Source organism: Osmia lignaria, chromosome 12 (genome assembly GCF_051020975.1).
Source record: "Osmia lignaria lignaria isolate PbOS001 chromosome 12, iyOsmLign1, whole genome shotgun sequence".
Lineage (NCBI taxonomy): Eukaryota > Metazoa > Arthropoda > Insecta > Hymenoptera > Megachilidae > Osmia > Osmia lignaria.
Genome location: NC_135043.1, coordinates 5,014,081 through 5,033,899, shown reverse-complemented (window position 1 = coordinate 5,033,899; position 19,819 = coordinate 5,014,081). Strand labels below are relative to the sequence as shown.

The 19,819-nt window shown below is 42.9% G+C and overlaps 1 protein-coding gene across 2 annotated transcripts in view; it reads left to right on the top strand.

The window, feature by feature from the left end:
- The first annotated feature begins 5,454 nt into the window (after positions 1-5,454).
- LOC117602709 (unc-112-related protein) overlaps positions 5,455-19,819 on the top strand; it is a 32,455-nt gene continuing 18,090 nt past the window's right edge. Inside the window, exon 1 of one of the 2 annotated variants that reach the window (XM_034321039.2) lies at positions 5,455-6,026. In XM_034321039.2, the coding sequence (XP_034176930.1) occupies positions 5,888-6,026 (139 nt within the window). In that variant the 5' untranslated portion in view covers positions 5,455-5,887. The remainder of the gene's footprint in view (positions 6,027-19,819) is intronic. The other variant, XM_034321037.2, reaches the window with a different exon arrangement.

The window sequence follows — 19,819 nt, the reverse complement described above, 5'->3', positions numbered from 1 at the left end:
TTTTATGATCTTGAAATGTTAATTATACAATTAAATTTAAAATTCTACTACAGGTTAGTATACTTATTACTATAGTTTTCTTTACAAAGCTTTTATTCATTGCTTAAATGTTTCTCATTAAACATACCACAAAATCTTTTCAATACAGAAAAGATTAAATATTTTATAATGCTAATAATGTTAAAATCGTTTACATTTACAGTATCCACATTTGCCGAAAACACGAATGGATTCAATCAGTGATTACAGATGTAAAAGACTGGACCTGTCTTTGTTTTTAGGGGTCATGATTTAGGGGATCCCAGACACCCCAGATGAGATTAGATCTCCATCACCGACGAAATAGCCCCTCAACGGTGACTTACATGAAGCTAGGCGGAAGGAATAATAAAATATGGATTATTTTTAATTTTTCTTAGTGTATTTCGTTTGTAATTGATTGTGAGTCTATTTTTAACGTTTATGACAAATTAGTTCTTTTGTAATTAGCAATTTTATTTTAATCATGATGTGAGCCGAAACTTTTTAATAATTTTTTATAATAAACAGATTATGTGATAACTGATAACTGTAATTGATTGGAAAGCGACTGTGATTTACAAATATATCATTTTTATTGTTTGTGAGTGAATAATTTCTTAATTATTTACAAGTTTGTTTTATCCAAGTCGTACCCATCACTACCTCGAACAAGTGAGTTTCACGATTTGTTTGTTTTCCGTTCTTATATTTCGCTAGATCCGGTCAAACCCATCACTACCCCGAACAAGTGAGTTTCACGATTTGTTCGTTTTTCGTTCTTATATTTCGCTACTTGCTTCGGGGTCCCTGACACCCCAGATACCACAATGTCGGTATGCAAAGACAGTCATTGATGCTTTGGGGTTTCCGAAACCCCAGATATCACAATGTCGGTATGCAGAGAGTCATTGGAGCTTTGGGGTCTCCGAAACCCCAAGCACCACAATGTCGGTATGCAGAGTCACTGGCGCTTTGGGGTCTCCGAAACCCCAGATACCACAATGTCGATATGCAAAGAGAGTCATTGGTGCTTTGGGGTCTCTGAAACCCCAGATACCACAATGTCGGTATGCAATGAGGGTCATTGGCGCTTGGGGTTTCTGAAACCCCAGATACCACAATGTCGGTATGCAATGAGAGTCATTGGTGCTTTGGGGTCTCCGACACCCCGGATGTTATAATCTCGGTATGTAGAGGATCATTTGTGTTTTGGGGTCTTTGAAACCCCAGATACCATAATGTCGGTATCCAAAGAGAGTCATAGGTGCTTTGGGGTCTTCGAAACCCCTGATACCATAATATCAGTATGCAAAGAGAGTCATTGGTGCTTTGGGGTCTCCGAAACCCCAGATACCACAATGTCGGTATGCAAAAAGAGTCATTGGTGCTTCGGGGTCCCTGACACCCCGGACAATATCAGGTCCGTATGAAGAGGGCGCAATTAGTTTTTTCCAGAGTTTATTTAATTTACTTGATTTATTTTTTTTTGCTTATTTAATAAGCTCATCAAAGCGGATAACATTTTCGATTATATCCCTCTTCAGGGTCCCAGCCGAGGACCCCATTTATTTTACTTTTTGCAGTTATTTATATAATTTTATCCCTCATTAAAGGCCAAGGCCATCTCCGTAGCCCTTACATCCCTGCATTCCTTCCATCACAGCATTCCTTACATTCCTGCCATCCTTAAATACACTTTTTTTTTTTTTTTTTTTTTTAACGTGGTGGAAATCTTCAGAAAGACACCTTCAGCCCCCCTGGGGAGGGGTCGGAGGTAGTGTGGGATTTTTACCCACTAAAACCACCACGGTGGCCTGCACTAGGGCGGTAGGGAGGGTCCTTTCACCCTCCGCCATGTGCCTAACTCCGCCGAAATCGGGAGCCACACCCGATGCCGGCACTCCTCGGGCCGCGCCTAGTGGAGACCGGGGCCCCAGCCCCGGATTCCTTTACGTCCCTCGTTCCGTTACATCTCTTCATCCCTTGAATCCCTACATTATTATCAACCCTACATTCGTTACATCTCTTCATTCCTACATTCCTTACATCGCTTCATCCCTTACATGCCTACATTCTTTTCATCCCTACATTCCTTACCTCTCTTTATGCCCTACATCCCTACATTGTTTTCATCCCTACACTCTTTTCATCCCTACATTATTATCATCCCTACATTGTTTTCATCCCTACACTCTTTTCATCCCTACATTCGTTACATCTCTTCATCCCTACATTCCTTACATATCTTCATCCCTTACATGCCTACATTCTTTTCATCCCTACATTCCTTACCTCTCTTCATCCCTTACATCCCCACATTCTTTTCACCCCTACATTCCTTTCATCCCTAAATTACTTACATCTCTTCATCCCTTACATCCCTACATTCTTTTCATCCCTACACTCTGTTCATTCCGACATTCTTTTCATCCCTACATTACTTACATCTCTTCATCCCTTACATCCCTACATTCTTTCCATCCCTACACTCTGTTCATCCCTACATTCTTTTCATCCCTACATTACTTACATCTCTTCATCCCTTACATCCCTACATTCTTTCCATCCCTGCACCCTTTTCATCCCTTCATTCCTCCCATCTCTGCATCCCTTATAATAAATATATTATAAAGACCGCTTCGAGTACAGGTAAGTAAAGGTAAGTAAAGGTAAGTTCGAGAATTTCACGAAAATTTCGAAAAACAGCGCCCCCTAGCGGCAAAAATGTGAACTAAAATTTCGATGTCGAATCAGCGCCATCTGGCTTTGGAAAAAGGAACTAAAGCTTGCTCAATTTCTGGCCCTCTGGCGGTAAAAATGTGAACTAAAATTTCAATGTCGAATCAGCGCCATCTGGTTTTGGAAAAAGGAACTAAAGTTTGCTCAATTTCTGGCCCCCTGGCGGCAAAAATGTGAACTAAAATTTCGATGTCGAATCAGCGCCATCTGGTTTTGGAAAAAGGAACTAAAGCTTGCTCAATTTCTGGCCCTCTGGCGGTAAAAATGTGAACTAAAATTTCAATGTCGAATCAGCGCCATCTGGTTTTGGAAAAAGGAACTAAAGCTTGCTCAATTTCTGGCCCTCTGGCGGCAAAAATGTGAACTACAATTTCGATGTCGAATCAGCGCCGTCTGGTTTTGGAAAAAGGAACTAAAGCTTGCTCAATTTCTGGCCGTCTGGCGGCAAAAATGCGAACTAAAATTTCGATGTCGAATCAGCGCCCTCTGGTGGCGAAAAAAGGAACTAAGGTTCTATGTGAGGGATGCAGGCATGTGAGGGATGCAGGGATGTAAGGGAAGCAGAGATATTAGGGGTGCAGAGACGTAAGTGATGAAGAGATGTTAGGAATGTAGGGATGAAGAGAATGTAGGGATAAAAAGAATGTAGGGATAAAAAGAATGTAGGGATGAAAAGAATGCAGGGATGTAAGAGATGCAGAGATGTTAGGAATACTGAGATGTAAGGAATGCAGAGATGTTAGGAATACTGAGATGTAAGGAATGCAGAGATGTTAGGAATACTGAGATGTAAGGAATGCTGTGATATATGGGTGCAGAAATATAGTGGAATCAGAGATGTAAAGAATGCACACGGGAGTAATAAAATCAACACGTTCGTCCTCCTAATGAGTTTATTTAATAAGCTACTATGATAAATACAGCAAATTGAATGAACGCAGATAAAATTATATAAATAAGTGGAAAAAGTGAAATAAAAGGGATCCTCGGCAAAGGCTCAGGAGAGGGATACAAACATAAACATTTTGCGTCGTCAATTTTTCTGTATGTTATTAATCGAAGTATTTACATTAATTTTACATAATTGAAAAGTGGGAAAGTAAGAAATATAATGAAATGATAGTATTAGAAAATATATTTGAACATAAATTACACAATTATACAATAGGATGAGGGAAGGTTTCGGATAATATATTTGAAGATATTACAATACTTACAAATTTAATACAATATGAAGTCTCCTATCTGTTTTAACGCAAGTTTTAAAATCCCTATTACTATATTTAAGTGTATAATAAATTCTTAATCTAATAAATAACTTTATTAAATATTCTAGAGGAGAATTGTTACAAGGTTGAATAAAACCGGTTACATTTCTACATAAGTGATACATATTTTTACGTACATGGGTGCGAAGTAAAATGGAATTCCTGGTTTATGACGGTCTGAAATGCTATAAACTCTTGCTTCTTGGAACATTCTGACAAAGAAGTTTCCACAAAATAGGGTATGTATGTAAATCCACAGTACAAACTGGTCGCGCGTTCACGACTGTTCACGGCCGAAAACGAAGATTGCCGAATTGACCTTTAAATGGGTTGTATCACTTTGTCTCTCTCTACAAGTAGTTTCTCTCTCAGAGTGTCGCCTCTTATTATACCTACTCTTTGCCGACATTATGGCATCCGGGGTGTCAGGGACCCCGTGACTAAAATGTGCGACCCATAGATTTTCTATAGACTATTACATCGATTGCGGGGTGAGTCACTATGTAATATAAGGAAGTTTCACCCATTAAATTAGTGTTCTTTATATATTAATTAATGAAACTGTGGCTATTGCGGAAAATTGCGCGAATTGCATCAGCAATTGATAAAGTACGCGACAATTATACCGACGATAGGTAATACCGATGGTAGGTAATACCGACAAGTGAAATATAAGACCTAAAAACGAACAAATTGTGAAACAGGGAATTTAGGATAGTGATAGATTCAGTTTGATCTTCTCACTCCGCCGACTGCGGAAAGTAGGAGACGACTCCCTACATCTTTTGACAGACTGAAGCGCTTTGGCGGTTTCTTTATAAGTCGGTACTATATAGTAAAAAGGCAAGCAGTAGGTAAAAGAAGAATTCTACTTATGTTACTGTACACTAGCGCTATAGGAAGTAACTGAGTGAAGTTTGAAGTAATTGTAATAGATAACATAGTATATAAATTTTGAATTTAATGTATCTAATCGAGACTAGTCATAAATGTTATAGACTGTACTTACAGAAATAAAATAACAAAAGATGCCATCGCGCGTAGAAAAGATCTTACAGATCAAGGCAGCACATTTAATTTACTCTATTATAAAATTACATTATAATAAATAGAAGAATTAATTATGCGTAGAATCTGGCTTAGAATAATTCTGAAGTAGATATGGTGTGCCAATATGTGGAAACAAGAGGCTACGTCAGCGAAGGAAGAAAGGGCCGAGAAGGACGACGAGCACTCGAAGGCAATAAAATAGGAAAGGAAAAACGACGAAAGAATACGGAGCGGTGTCGGTCGACGGGAAGGGAAAGGAAACCAAGTTGTGTGACGGGTTACGCGCGAGCTGCAGCCGCGTCGTGGCGGCAGAAAGGTGGAGGAGAACTGCGCGCGCATTCCGAGCGCGCGTCTCTTGTAAATAGTTCTATTCTCGGTAAGAGAGTGTAGCTGAGCCGAGCCGAGCCGAGTCGAGAGTGTATGTAAGGCCAACACCAGTCGTGAAACCAGCTGTGGGATCGGGGGGTTGCCGATTGGAGCGCCTCCACACAGAATTCGGAACGAATTTGTATGACTCCGATTCGAGACAGCCAGTGTATCGCAAGTGCTGCGTACACTTCGACGTAACGTGTTGCTCGAGAATCGCGAGATCTACTCGAGTGGTTCCCGTGTACAATAATTGATCTTCTATCGATCGACGATTAACGTTAAAGTGTATTCGTGGCGGTGTCAAGTGCCGCGCAAGAAATCATGATTTCTGCACGTTGATAAACGATCGTTCCATTGCGCTCGAGTGTCCGGCACCGAAGGTGTACACGCGGCAGTTTTGTTTTTTCACTTTTCACTTTTCAACTCTCGATCGGGAAACGATGTATTCCGACGGTCACGAAGTGGACGGTAGTTGGGTGTTGCGTGTCTACGTGACAGATCTTCAAGTGGAGAGGAGCTTACGAGTAAAAGGAGAATTGCACATCGGCGGTGTCATGCTACGACTGGTCGAGGATCTCGGTGAGTTTCTCGAGCGCATATCTTTCTCTGTTAATCTTTCGCGTTTAAACACGTTCGACGCGTTTCACTGGCCGCGTTCAAGCGCGCGAACATTTAAAATTCAAACCATCTCCGTTGATCAATTTATGACACGTGATAGACGAAACGTGTCATGTGATAAATTTCGAATCGAAGATGAAAACGCAACGTGTGTGACGGTCACAAAGGATGCTGCGCCTTTCATAAAACTGGACTTACGAGCGTGCAGCAACAAGTTGCAGGATTATTAGCGTGTCGCTGTAAGGAACGCGACTGCTCGCGAGATGCTGTCTCCCACCATCGAGGTGAGCACAAGCGAAGCGTGCACAGCAGTGGAAAAACTGGACGGTCGAACTAGTTTCGCCATGACGACGAACGCACGGACGCGACTGACTCCTTTATATGCTAAAGGGAGCTCCCACAGTTCCGTAGAGAGACGAGGAGACACGTGAGACACCGGCGGCCGATTCCTATGTCTCGCCGCACGTAAAACGAACACCGTACGGTCACTTTCGTCGTGGATAAGCCTAACCGAGTCCTACTATCTAATTCCCTTGCCAATTGCAATTTCTTCTACGAATATATCATTATTTACTTTTTTTATTTCCACCCCTGCACCTTTTTCGACTGTTCTTTCAAAATATATTGCCAACGACCGGAGAGACTGTCGTTCGATACACCGGATAATTAGCCCCGTTTGGAGTTGGATAGTTTCAGCCTCGACGAATTAGCCAATTTCGATCAATTGAGCGAACCGTAGCCCACTCACGGACGAATAGACACCGGGGTGTATATCGCGAGCCAACGGTGCAGTCTGGTTGCACAGCTGTTTTAAAAAGATATCGAGCAAATGCTGTGCAAATCGTCCGTGAAATTTAACATGAGTTTTACTGCGATCGACTTGTTTCCGGTCAAACTCAGTTACACGAGTGGATAAATTCGATTGCCGAAAAGAAGAGGAGGATAGCTGAAATAGAAAACGCTTCTGTTGGTCTATTTTCCCATCACCATCGCTATAATTTACACCCACGAGCGATATCGGTTTCCTTTTTTCATCCGCTTGCAGCTTGTTTGGGCGAGCCTATATAGCGTATAAACTCTTGGTACGCGCCAGGCCCTCCTTCTATTAGGCATCAGTGTATTTTCGGCGGTGTCTTACGAACACGACAGAGTTCTACCGTCTCTGTTCCCCGTTTACACGAGAAGGACGGCGAGGCGGGCTTATTTTAACTTGCCGTTTCCTCCATCTGATTTTTCGAGCCGGCCTTCTGCTCGTTCGGTGCCGGCCGTTTCTTCGATCCTAAAGACGACTACGCACGCTCCTACCGGGCGGAAAGGGATCCTACAGGGGCCCTCGAACCATTATCCCTTCGTTAAATCTCGTCCTCTAATCCGTAACTTGTACGCTCCATTCGTTCGAGATGAAAAACAGTTTTATAATCTCTGGGACTTGAGAAAATATTCATAACTATCAAACGATGTAGGATGCAATTTGGCGAAAGTACATCGGTTTCGATGCAAAAGACTACTTCCGGTGAAAGAAGATTTCAAACTACACTGTTTATTCGTAGCTCGTGCGACAGGAGATAACACCTATCTAAAAGATATGCCCTTCTGTGTACATTAATGATAATTTAACACGAGTGCCGATACATGACGGCGTTTTGGTTAAGGGTAGATCCTTCCGAATAAGTTGCTCGTCGAATCGATAAATTTACTCGCCAAAATAGCGCAGGTACCGAGCTCGAGATTTCGAAGATGGAAGAAACGAGCAGGTAAGGAGGATTCGGATGGTAAAAGAGCTTTTGTTAGGTGGCCCTTTCTTGCCCTTCCAGCTTGACAGGTTACCGTAGTCGTACAGGTGCTCGTCCATCGCTTTCAGACGCTCTCTTACGATGGCAAAGCCCTATGGTAAATCTACCGGGTGTCCCGCGGAGCTGGTTCGCGCTGGTTGTGCGAAATCACGTAGCAAAGGTCGACGTCTGAATAAAGCAGCGAGTTTGAATGGTATTGAAATTTTTCTGAAAATTTCTGACCCGGAGTCGTCGGTGATAAACGCCATAAAATTTCACCCGTTTGAATATATATATTACGAGATACTTTACGATCGACTGTTTAGACAAAAAGCAGTTGAAATTTACATTCTGTCGCCGGGAACGAGGGTCGTATATTCCTCTGGCATTTTGGACGGCGAAATGGGATACGTGCTACGTACACTTTTCTCATTCCTGGAAAGATTTAGTGTACTTTGCATACAGAAACGTGGACGCTGGAATGCCGCTACGTTGCGTCATTGAATAGCGCTATAACTGGTTGCAAAACGGCATCCTAGCGATTTTCGAATGCCATCGAAGACGACTGCGTTTCGGAGGAAAGACGAGCCGAGTTGCAGGCATTGAAATATAGACAGAAAGCAGATCATTCGATCTACGCTCGTATAATTAACGTCCGTCAGGTGGACGACACGTGTACGCGAGCAGGGTGAAGAACGCGAAAAGAAGTCGGAGACACGAAAGTACCGTACGTCAGTAACTCGATGACAAGACAACATTCTTCTCGCGTTCCTTCCACGAAATCGAACGAGACTGTTGCAACAAATCGTTTCAGAAATTTTGTTAAAACCAACGCGCTTTGTAAATCTTTCTCGGAATCCGAAACTTTCCGTGAGATTACCATTCGTTCTCACGCGGCGTACCTCTGACCATTTCTCTCCTCACGGTTATGGGAATTCCTGAAACAAGGCGGGAAATGGTAGAAAATCTTTCCCTGAAAGATTCACGGCACTTTCGTCCGGTAGGATCGTTCGTGGTTTACGACTGCAAAGAGAAGCGGTGGTCGGCGCAGTTGGATAGAAGAAAAGGTGACAGGGCCGCAGGTGCCAATGTTTATAGTTGGTTACGACACGTAGCATTCTGTAGGAGTAAGAAAAAAATGAAAAGGGGGATAGAGAGGTCGAAGTGGAGAAAAGAGCGAGCGGGCTCTAACACGCGTGGGCACTCGAACACGCAGCCCGCCTCTGCGCGAATTTTTTACCTTTTACTACCCCGTTCAAGTGTGACGCAGGTAAAATCCGTACACACGACGACTTAGAGTGCCGAGAGAGCCACTTAACTCGAATTATCTGCTCGGCTTACGTGTACAGGATCGGATTACCCGCTTCGTAATTTTATATTCCGGGCTACCTCGTACGGTTCGCGGGAGGATCAGCGTTCCGTCGAAGCGGCTTTCTTACGAAATTGCAACCCGTTCGAACTCCGTCGGACACTCGAAACTCCTCCCGTTGATTTCCGAGTTATTCAATCCCGTTCGAGCTTCGTGTCATTTTATAGCCTTGATACAGTCGAGCATTACGTAAGTGGCTCTAATTGATCCTCCTCGGTTTCTGAATTCATAGAAACACAAGGATGGATGAAGTAATCAATCTCCGAGTGAATGCAATCTACGTGCAAAAATTCACTCGACTTATGGATACTGTTTGCGTTACGAAACACTTGAAATGTCTCGGATGAAGATGAGTTTCGGTAGGACCCGTTCCACGGACGACTTCTACGATACCTCGCGTCCTCGTCCTCGATACCGGTCGTTTCTCTCCTGAAACTGGTAGTTACCAGGTGTAAAGTATCGAAGGTATTTATTGTAGTTGCACCCGGACCGTTTCGCCATTCGGAGGCAAGGTCGTTCTTACGGTACTCGCCGAGAGGCGTGTGTGAGCTTCTTTTCACCTTGCCGAGACTTCGGTACCAGCGCATTTATCACTGTTGCTCGATCATCCTACATCGTTGTCTTATACGTGCATCTGGAACCGGGTTACCGCCTCGTTGCACCGATATCCTGAATGCCATGTAGTCGGGATAATAGGAATGTTGAAATCATTCTACCATAGATGAATATTAATTGAGACTTCAAGACTAATGATAGAATAATGTAGATAATTTAATTCTAACAAAGAGAACTACCCAAGTGTTACACTCACTTATTAATGAAACTTTGCCAGCTTGTAGAGCTCATCGAGCTGAACACGACTATACCCTCTTTTGGGGGCAGACGGTTAATTGTTTAAAAGATATTAACAATTACAGTTAGTTACTCCTTACATTCTGAAGTATGACAAACTTACACATACAATTCGCAATCTAGAGATCCACGGTTCAAATCCTTGGTTCCCCAACATTTTTTTTTTTTAATGATAATTTGTCTCTTTTTCAATAACTATTATCTACAAATTATCATAAAAAAAAAAAAAAAAAAAAAAAACAGTAACCCAGGATTTCAACCGAGGACCTTTAGATTACGAGTCAGGTGTTTAACCACGGAGCAGATCCGTCACTGGAACTTGAAGGTCCTCGGTTCAAATCCTTGGTTCCCAAAAATATTTTTTTTTATGATAATTTTTATGTAATAGTTATTCAATAAGAGACAAATTATCATTAAAAAAAAAAGAAATGTTGGGAATCAAGGATTTGAACCGTGGATCTCTAGATTGCGAGTTGTATGTGCGAGTCTGTCAGACTTCTCAATGTAAGTAGTAACTAACTTTAATTATTAATATCTTTTAAACAATTAGTCGTCTGCCCACAAAACGGGGTATAGGCGTGTTCAGCTTGACGAGCTCTATAAGCTGTCAAAGTTTCATTAATAAGTGAGTGTAACACTTGGGTAGTTCCCCTTGTAAGTCTTAATCACACGATAATAGAAAAAGGGTAAACATAAGGAAAGATAAACAAGGAATAGCGAAGAGTTAAATATCTAGCATCATATTCCTCACTTGCCGTCATTATTCATCGCGTTGGTAAGACTTTTTATCTCTCGTATGCAGAGTTATTTCTGCTAGACACGTTTCACCATGCCCCGTAGTCTGCGTTCCATCGAACGTGTCCTCATAGAAAGAAAAATGAAAATAAACTATGTCGCTTATCGTTTCTGCTCGAACGTCTAGCCATGTATTATGGAAGCGTTCGAGTTATCTCTTTGATTATGGAAAGGAAGAAAGCGCGAAAGATTCATCACGTTCCAGGGTCGCGATAATCCTATTTGCACGGGACAAGGGATGCGATAGCGGCCGGGGTCGAACATGGCCTTTTCTCAGAAGGAACTTAAGAAGATTAGCTACCACTAGTCGGTTTCCTGGTGAAAACGTGAGCGGATACGAAGCGGATTCGATGGAACCGGCGGTGTTGCAATAGTAGACGACTAGCGTAATTCTAATTAAAAATTGTGTCGAGGTTGGATAACAAGAACTATACTCGATTTCTATGTTTCGATAACCTTTGCTTCTAGCCTTGATCTTTAGCTGCGAATGATGCACTATTAGCTATCGAGGAGGAAAAAAAAGAACGGTCGATAATTGACTTCGAACGCTATCGATCATTCCGTAATCGTTAAGTAAGTATGCTAATAAGTAAGTTACACGTTGCTACTCGATACCGTGGCTGTAATAAGCATTAATCGCGTCGATGATCATCGATTAACGATTTTTACAGCTGTTTTTACAAATCGTGGCCGAGATATGAATTCTTGTTACTCCATCGAGAATTTATCGTCGAGTGTTCGTTGTGATTTCACGGAATACTCATTTCAGAAGCTTTTTTTTCCTCCGTTCGCTGAGTCATACCGGACTATGATACATACTTTACTCCAGTTTTAAGTTACACCACGGTTGCGGTGCAATCCCCTGGAACGGGCAGTGATCCACGCGTTTCTCTCGGATATGAATAATTCCCTAGGGCGTGAGTGGTAGTCAGTTTTTAGCGTTTCACAGAACACGCTCGACGAGTTTTGTAATTGGCTGAATCATCCGCGAGAAGGAGTTATTTTAATTAAATCGAATACCGAGGCGGTCTGGACCAAGGTCCGGTTATACGAATATGAATTTTCTACGTCCGATTGTTTGTATGACGAATAAATTGTTGTACCTATCACCTATCACAAATTTCGCCCTTACAGGGCCGGCGTTTTTGGGGGGCTTTTCTGCCCCCTTGTTGCCCACCGAACACTATCGTCCACGCGCCTTCGGGGATGCCAACCCCAAACCCCGCGCATTTTTAAATTTCATTTCTCTATTTTGCCATACTTTTACAACTCCTGTTTCAGGCCCTGTGTGTGTGTGTCCCCTTTTAGTCGCCTCTTACGACAGGCAGGGGATACCGTGGCCGTATTCTAAGCCCCCCGAGCCACAGGGGGTTAAATTGTTGCACAAAGTTGTGCCATAACGAAATACGTGGAAACATCTCCTCTTCGCGATTTCTTTTTAAATCTAATTTATTCACAACGTCTTCTATTATCCAACTTGTTCGACGTAACGAAGGAGTAACGCTTTGAAGCAGGAGGATCGAGCGTTAAAAGGCAATAAATCGGAATGAAAGTTTCGCAAGTTCAATAGTACCAGACGTAGCTAGTCTACGAGGAAACGGTTTTCGACAGAGTTTGTTCGGTAGCCAGTTGGCGATGCTCCAACATCAACGACAAGGAGAACGCAAAAAAGAAAAAGAAGTTGAGTCGGCACTGACTCATCGCACAGCTGTTGATTCACGAGTATTTACCGCCTTTCGGAATGTTGGAAGAAAATTCTATCAGAAATTCGTATTGCTCTCAAGTGTCGTCGACGTTGGTAAAATTTTCATGTAAACAAAAGAAATATCGATACTCACAACTGTTCGTGCCAGAAACACGATTCCTCTTTGCAGAATTCAGCAAGCAACTGGCACGATGCTCGTGTCAGCGTTGCGTTACGTATGCATCGTAAATTTTGCATATTTCGTTAACTCATCGATAAATTTACGCTCCTCGCGTAATGTTGAAACGGTATTCGAATAAAATTTACCAGTTTTATTGAAAGGATAGAAGCGTTCGAGGAGGAAGTAACATCCATGCTGCCCTTAGGAATTCCTTCCCTCGGATAAGATAAACCGTTCAATACTGCCAGGACTCGAAGCGAACGGGTTCCTAACACCGATAGCACTGCTTATCGTAATCGATTATACGGCCTTCTTTCTGAAGAAAGGCATTCTTCTCAATTACGAACGCAGTTTGTGAAGTCATCAAACAACGGCGCCAGTCTTTGACACCCCTTTCGACGTTCTTTCGAATGGTACCAGTAGCAATGTTGAAAATATCGAAGAAGATGGTGGCAAGTGACAATTCTTGGTCTCTGATAGAAACCGACCGAAACCTTGACTGAGTGACTTCATTATTGCGGTTTAACGGCACGAAGGACGGGCCTTATATGGCTGCGAGTCGGTTCAACGAATTCGTGACTAAGTAAGTACGTGTTTTATATCGAACAATTTATTCGTTCTTTTTATTTTTCAACGACCGTTCGATAAATAAGGGATGTTTCACAGATCGGGACACACCCGGAAGACCTACTCGAAGGTCACTCCCTTCTGGTACGGAAAAGACCGAAGGAAATTTCCTAGATGGTTAGCTGCAGTCGAACGATGACGGGATCAAACAGACCACACCTTTCTTGAAGACCTTCGCGAAGACTAATTGTTTCTTTTAGAAGATGACCCATTTGCTACGCGACGTTGCGATATTGTTAAAATGAGAATAAAATAATTCTTGTTACACCGTCTAAGGGTCTACGAGCTTTTGTTTCGCCTTATCAGCTGTATAGGATGGCAGCAGTAAACTTTGATATTTCCCTTGGCCGGCGCCTCTATATCTCGTACGGGAAATAAACCGAGAAGAATTGCAGTTTGTCGAGTCACTCAGCGCGGTCGTGATGAAAAATGAGAATGGGAAGAATATTTTATTGCATAGCGATACCACCGAGCTTCCTATCGGTTGTTTAAGTTGTATCAGAAAGGTCGCTCAGGCTGTTCGTGGAAACGATACGTCGCTAGGGAAGATTAGCGGGAAAGAGCAATTGGTAAAACGTAATCGGAGGGCGTTGTTTTTAAACGGGCTTGGTTTTAAATGACAATTCAATCGTGATTAAAATTGCGACCAATCAATCTGGTCGATCGATCGTGTAACTTTATTGCTACTTTGAATCAGTCGGATTGTTAAGCAATTGACGTAGTCAATCGACTTGACCGATATATTTATATCCCTACAAGAAAGTTATTCTATTTCAAGGTACTTTCAAGTTTAACCTAGCTATTCGAATCGGCAATATTTTTTCAAATAATCAGTCAAGTTTATTTTAATATTTCTGACACCATCGTCCGAAGTAGCTTCTGAAAAATGACGCGATCGCTCGTAATCCGTCAGTTCCATCTGTCTGGCTGGGATTATGCAGCCGTTGTTACGACTCGAAAGCAGTCATTAAAATCCTCTTGGCTCGTACCCGAGGCGGTTTACGCGGCCCGGAAGCACGTGAAACAGCCAGACGTGGGCAGAGGCGGGCCTTTTCGTCTTTCCCGTCGATCTATATAAGGCGAGCTTTCTCCGACTTGTTTACGAAATCGTATGATGATTTCACGAGAATACGATAGAAACGATGACGATCAAAGCTACCTGATTTCGAACGAACGGAAATCTGTTCATTGGAACGAGGACCCTAGGTACAGATGACGATTGCTAGCACGAGGTCAATGAAATAATCAGCAGCATCCTTTTGGTAAATTTCGCGAACTTTTGGGTCATGAGCGAGTGTCAATTGAAAGTGATTTATGTCAGTGATTGCGTAGACGAGAGGAAAATTGAAGAAGGGATGGATTCATTTAGATGGACAAGTGAACGAGCACTTGCGAGGAAATTAGTATTGTGAATGATCCACAACAGATTTAACGAGAATCAAGAATAGGATGTCTCGGGAACTGCTTTCTGTTCTTCCAAGAATTGAACCCGGTCATATTCTCGGTTTTGGAAGGCAGCCATGGTAGCCTCCTCACTTAAATAACAGCAATTACATAAATCGTTTGAAATTGGTTTTTCAAATTCAAATTATCAATTCGTAGATATTACTCCTAATTATTATCAAACTACGAAACGATAGCGATTACCCATTCCACCCACTAATGATAGGCAAGGTGTTAATAAACGCATCGTTCGACTGGTTTCATCTTTCGAGCTGTTCGAATGAAATACGCGAAATATTGATCCCCGGCGTGTTGTAAGCCGACTCTCGATCGCTCATTGGTGGTACAATTATAACGGATGTGTTCTCCATCGCGAGCACATTACGACCGACATTCGACACCCCGGCGAACGTATAACGAACCATGGATACGCATACCGTGGCACGTATTTACGCGTTCCAGTACCATGCAATTGCATTTTATACCCCTTCACCTTTCTATCGAGAAATATTTCAAAAAGTCCCCTTCCAAAGAGTCACGTTTTTATCTATCCACTAGAACTTCAACAGAAATATTCCCGAACGTGCCAGGCTATCGCAAATATTTATTCTCAGTATAAATTCCTCGAATAGAAACACGATTCTCGTTAATTCAGATCGCATAATTAATCGAAGCGAAGCACGTATATAGCGAATCGTTTGAATAAGGCCACTGTATTGCTTTTCGAAGCTTCGTGATCGGCTACGTTCCGATCTACGCTTAGAATGAAAAAAAGAAAAAAAAGAAATGTACACGGCTAAGGAAGTCACGCGTGCTCTGCTCGATCGGTTTTATTTGACCCACAGTAGGCTCGCGATGAACGAACCTTTGTTCGTGAGATGCTGCGCTCCGAACCCGATGAGAGCGAACTGTTATCGTTCGTGAATCGGCTATCGTGATCGATGTTGCCGTTTACGACATACCCGGCCATGGCGTGGAACGTTTCTCTCTGCTCGTTCGTGCGAAACGATATTTCAATTTCTTACGGCGGTTTCTTTACCCGACGACGAAATACGCGAACTTAATTTACCTCGTACGACACCCGGTGGTCCGCAACGATCGAGAGAACCGGTCGATGTGGCAAACATCGGCAAGTCGTTTACTAAATCCCTCGAAATATTATATCCCATTAGCGACAGGAAGAGGGATGATTCATTCGCATGGCGGTTCCATCTTTCACCCTATATTCGTTGCATGTCGCTCACGCTTGTCATGGGTTTTGCCGAGGAATTGCATTATCCTGTCGACTCCTCCATTGCTTAAATTACGATCGTCGTTAAGCTTCCGTGACGGAGAAGATTAATGCGTCCTCGGATACGTTTGGTCAGTTTCGCGTGAATTCAGATTCGAGTTATATCAGCGTAATCGTTAAATTAAAATAGCAGATGATTCAAACGCGAGCAATTTCATGCAGCACCCATATGCACCCTGATTAGTTTTTAAGTGGACGCACGCCTACCTGTCCATGCGAACAGCTTGATCCCACCAGTTTCTCGTAATACGGTGGGAAATAAAAGCGTTCATAATGTAGAAAGGCGGGCACTCGCGAAAGAGGAGAAGACAATGGTACATTGTGCGTCGGCAGGAACACACCAGTCTGCTGGGTGCACAGACTGCATCCGTTTCTGATCCGTCGCGAGCCTGTATACACAGGATGTCTTTGAGAATGATGGTCTTAACACGTTCACCACCAACTGCATTTTCGCTCACTTTTAGCGAATCAAAGAATTCTTTCAAATTTACAAATTCTCGCCAATTCCTCGTGGGCCGACTTTGTTTTTTCGGCCTTGTGACTCAGGCTTGGGTCGATTCATATCACGGTAGCCCCCTCTTCGTTGTATTCCACGGAAGTTAGTTTATCAATCCTACGAGGCATAGAAGTAATCGACCTTTCGTATGAATGGCATCATTGACAAGCTCGCGAAAAACCTTCCTCCGTAAGATGCGCGCTTATGCAACGGATGCATTTTGCAAGGAGTGCATCTAGATTTTGCGATGAAAAGTGTATTCAAGATCGTCGAGCCTTGTCGTTGCGATCGAAAGGACAGGTGTAAGGAAAATTTGTGAAGGTTGTAATTCTATTCGTCGATAATATCTGCGGTTGTGAAAGGTATAATGCAATTCTGTTCGGATGAGAATCCGTATCAAGGAAGGCGCAAAGCAATCCGGAGCCTTGGTACAATTTGAATACGACTATCGGTCGCGTGACTCGTCGTCGCCGACCTTGCGGCTTCAGGTACTGTAGACACCGATGGTTGACCCAGTGTAGAATAAAAATCCATGCAAAGTAAAGAGAAGAATAAGGTGTATCGGTTGTGTTACACGTCTCGAAATGTTTATCTTTCTCAAAAATACATGGCGCGAACCTTGAAGCGGGAAGAACTGGAATGGGTCGTCGAGATCGAGGTCTCGACCGTGGCACAGATATCGTTTGAAATTGTGCGGCACAATTTTAATCGAGGTAGAAAGCATTCGAAATGTGTCATAACGTAGATTACATTACCTTTTTTTTTTTCCCACCTTGTAATTGGCTTTTAGATAATAGCAACTTTCACGGTGCAAAAACACCGCTTTCTCTCGTTGCGTTTGAAAAAAGAAAAAACAATTCCCGAGGGAAAGTCCATTTCTGTGATCACGAACCGCATCTCCGTGCATCCGCAATTTCGTTGAGTGCATACTCGTGTACTCATATGCACCGATCGAGACCGCACGTTGCATTCCTAGCATCTTGGCAAAGAGCCCAAGTGCATACCTGGATTACAGCCGCTGATTTCATTCTCTACTTTTTTTTCTTCCTCCCCTTTCTCCGGGTAATCTCATCGTTTATCTTCCTGTTGATACAAGGCGCGCGACGCCGTTGCACCCTCGACGAGGCTCTTTGCGACTCCACTTCCATTCGCGTCGACGAAACTCGCTTTGCTGATTCGTTAAAAATATACACGGTGATTCACCAGAAATATATTCATTATTTTCAGAGATTTCAAGGTCGATTCTATATTTTCTCAAATGGAATGTCCACAGGATTTTAAGCATACCGATTGTCAGCCAGAAAGATAACGAGCCATTTTTTAACGTCTTCGAACGATCTCTTGGACAGAGTTATCAGCTTGTATCAATATTATGCTCCGCGTGTATCGCGAGCAGTTTATTCTTATCGTAATACTTTCTAGCTGGAACGTTGATACCCTCGGTGAACACGCGCGCAATATCATCGTCTGGGCGCCGTTCGCTTTTGCTAATTACCATCCACGTACAAAATTTTCGGCCCGACTACCTTGTTTACCAGTTTTCTATTATCATTCTACTTTGTTTACGGAACGCGGTTAACTTGAAATTATCGGCTCGTCCGATAAGTGTCGTTTCGTATATCGAGGATAACTGGCAATTTCCATTACAATTTTTTTTCTTTCTATCACAATTTTAATATACCACCAAATTGTCGAAACGAGCAATTCAACTCTTTTTTTTTTGTACCCGATTACTTTATCTAAGGCTAGCGATACTGCTTATCGTTCGAGCAGATACGTTGTACAAAAATAATCGTCGTCGTGTACGCGTGCAGAAACGCATAGATTCGAAGACTCGTTGGTTCGATCAGCCTCTGTGCATCCATATTAATACACGCAAAGTCGATTCGAGTCTAATGCGTCGACGTGTATGCAAGACTTGTCTCCGACTGTACGAGCGGTGAACGCGTAGGCGAAACTCGCCTCTTGGTTTCCATTCACTCGAACGCCTTCGTGTCCATTCATGGTGTTTAGTACGTAGTATGTCGGCTCTTGTCACGCATACCGCTTCATAAGCTGATAGATTACAGGCCGAATTGGCTTCCAGTGTCTCTAGACGCTGGTCACCCGACAAAGGATCAACGATAATAATCATTAGACGACGTATGCTTATTATGCAGTTATGGTATGACAAATGTTGCATATCAAACGAATGGTTTCGAAATCAGCTGATGGGATTCGAACGCGCAAAAGTATCAATAGTATTTATTCCATAAAGTCTTCTAAAATATCCGAGTACAAAGCCCGTTATTTATCGGGCTTTTACTCGTTCCGTCGTATTTATAGAGGACGATAATTAAGCGCTCTTTCACAGGAGAAAAAGTCTGAATGGCGTATGAAAGGGTAACGTCTGACAGTGATGCATAGCGAAGACAAGAAGGGTAATAATAATAGCCGATAAGTCAGTCTTGTTACAGCCGATCGGTACGATGTCTGCTAGTTGCATCACTCCAGAGATCCCCAGTTCGTGTCCGTAAATTGCGATTTTCTCGGCCCACGTGCGGGCAGATCGAGCGACAACCGTGATCTACGCAATCCTTTCAACTTCCATCGCTCGTTATTCTTTCATTCCTGTCCATAAGATCCGTACCCGTTGCCCTGGCGCCCGTTTTATGATTTACTGCGATTGATAACGCACGTATCTGTCCGGCTTATCTGCCTACGCGATTCGACGTTACCCCGCGCTGTACAAAGAGAATGGAATCGAATGAAAGGTTCATAGCATCAGATCGGTCTGGATTTCTTTGAAATCAGAAAAATATCTTTCAGCGTTAATACGTGGAATGCATCTGGTCAATGCAAATATTCATTGACTTCCGAGAAGATAAACGATCTCCTCGATTGCATCCAAACTGTACCACTGCGCCCTGATGGATAAGCTAACTCGCGACCCAGATAAGTCGCAGCTACCCGAGATCTGACCTGCTTATGGCGAAGATCATTTACAGGTTTCTCGCTTCGGAGCAAGGGAACGAATACACGTCTCGAAAGATTTACCGTGGTGTAAACGTGCCACGTACCGACGTACATATACGTCCAGGAGGCTGGATACTAGGTAATTACTCACGATCGGTAGTGTTCTAACTAGCGCGAATAGGAAACAGAGGAGGGCCGAAATCGGCGTTTGGTCACGAGTTTTCAAAGTATCGTGCCTAGTCGTGTCTAAGATTATCTTATGAATTATTCCTGACATACGTGTCACTGG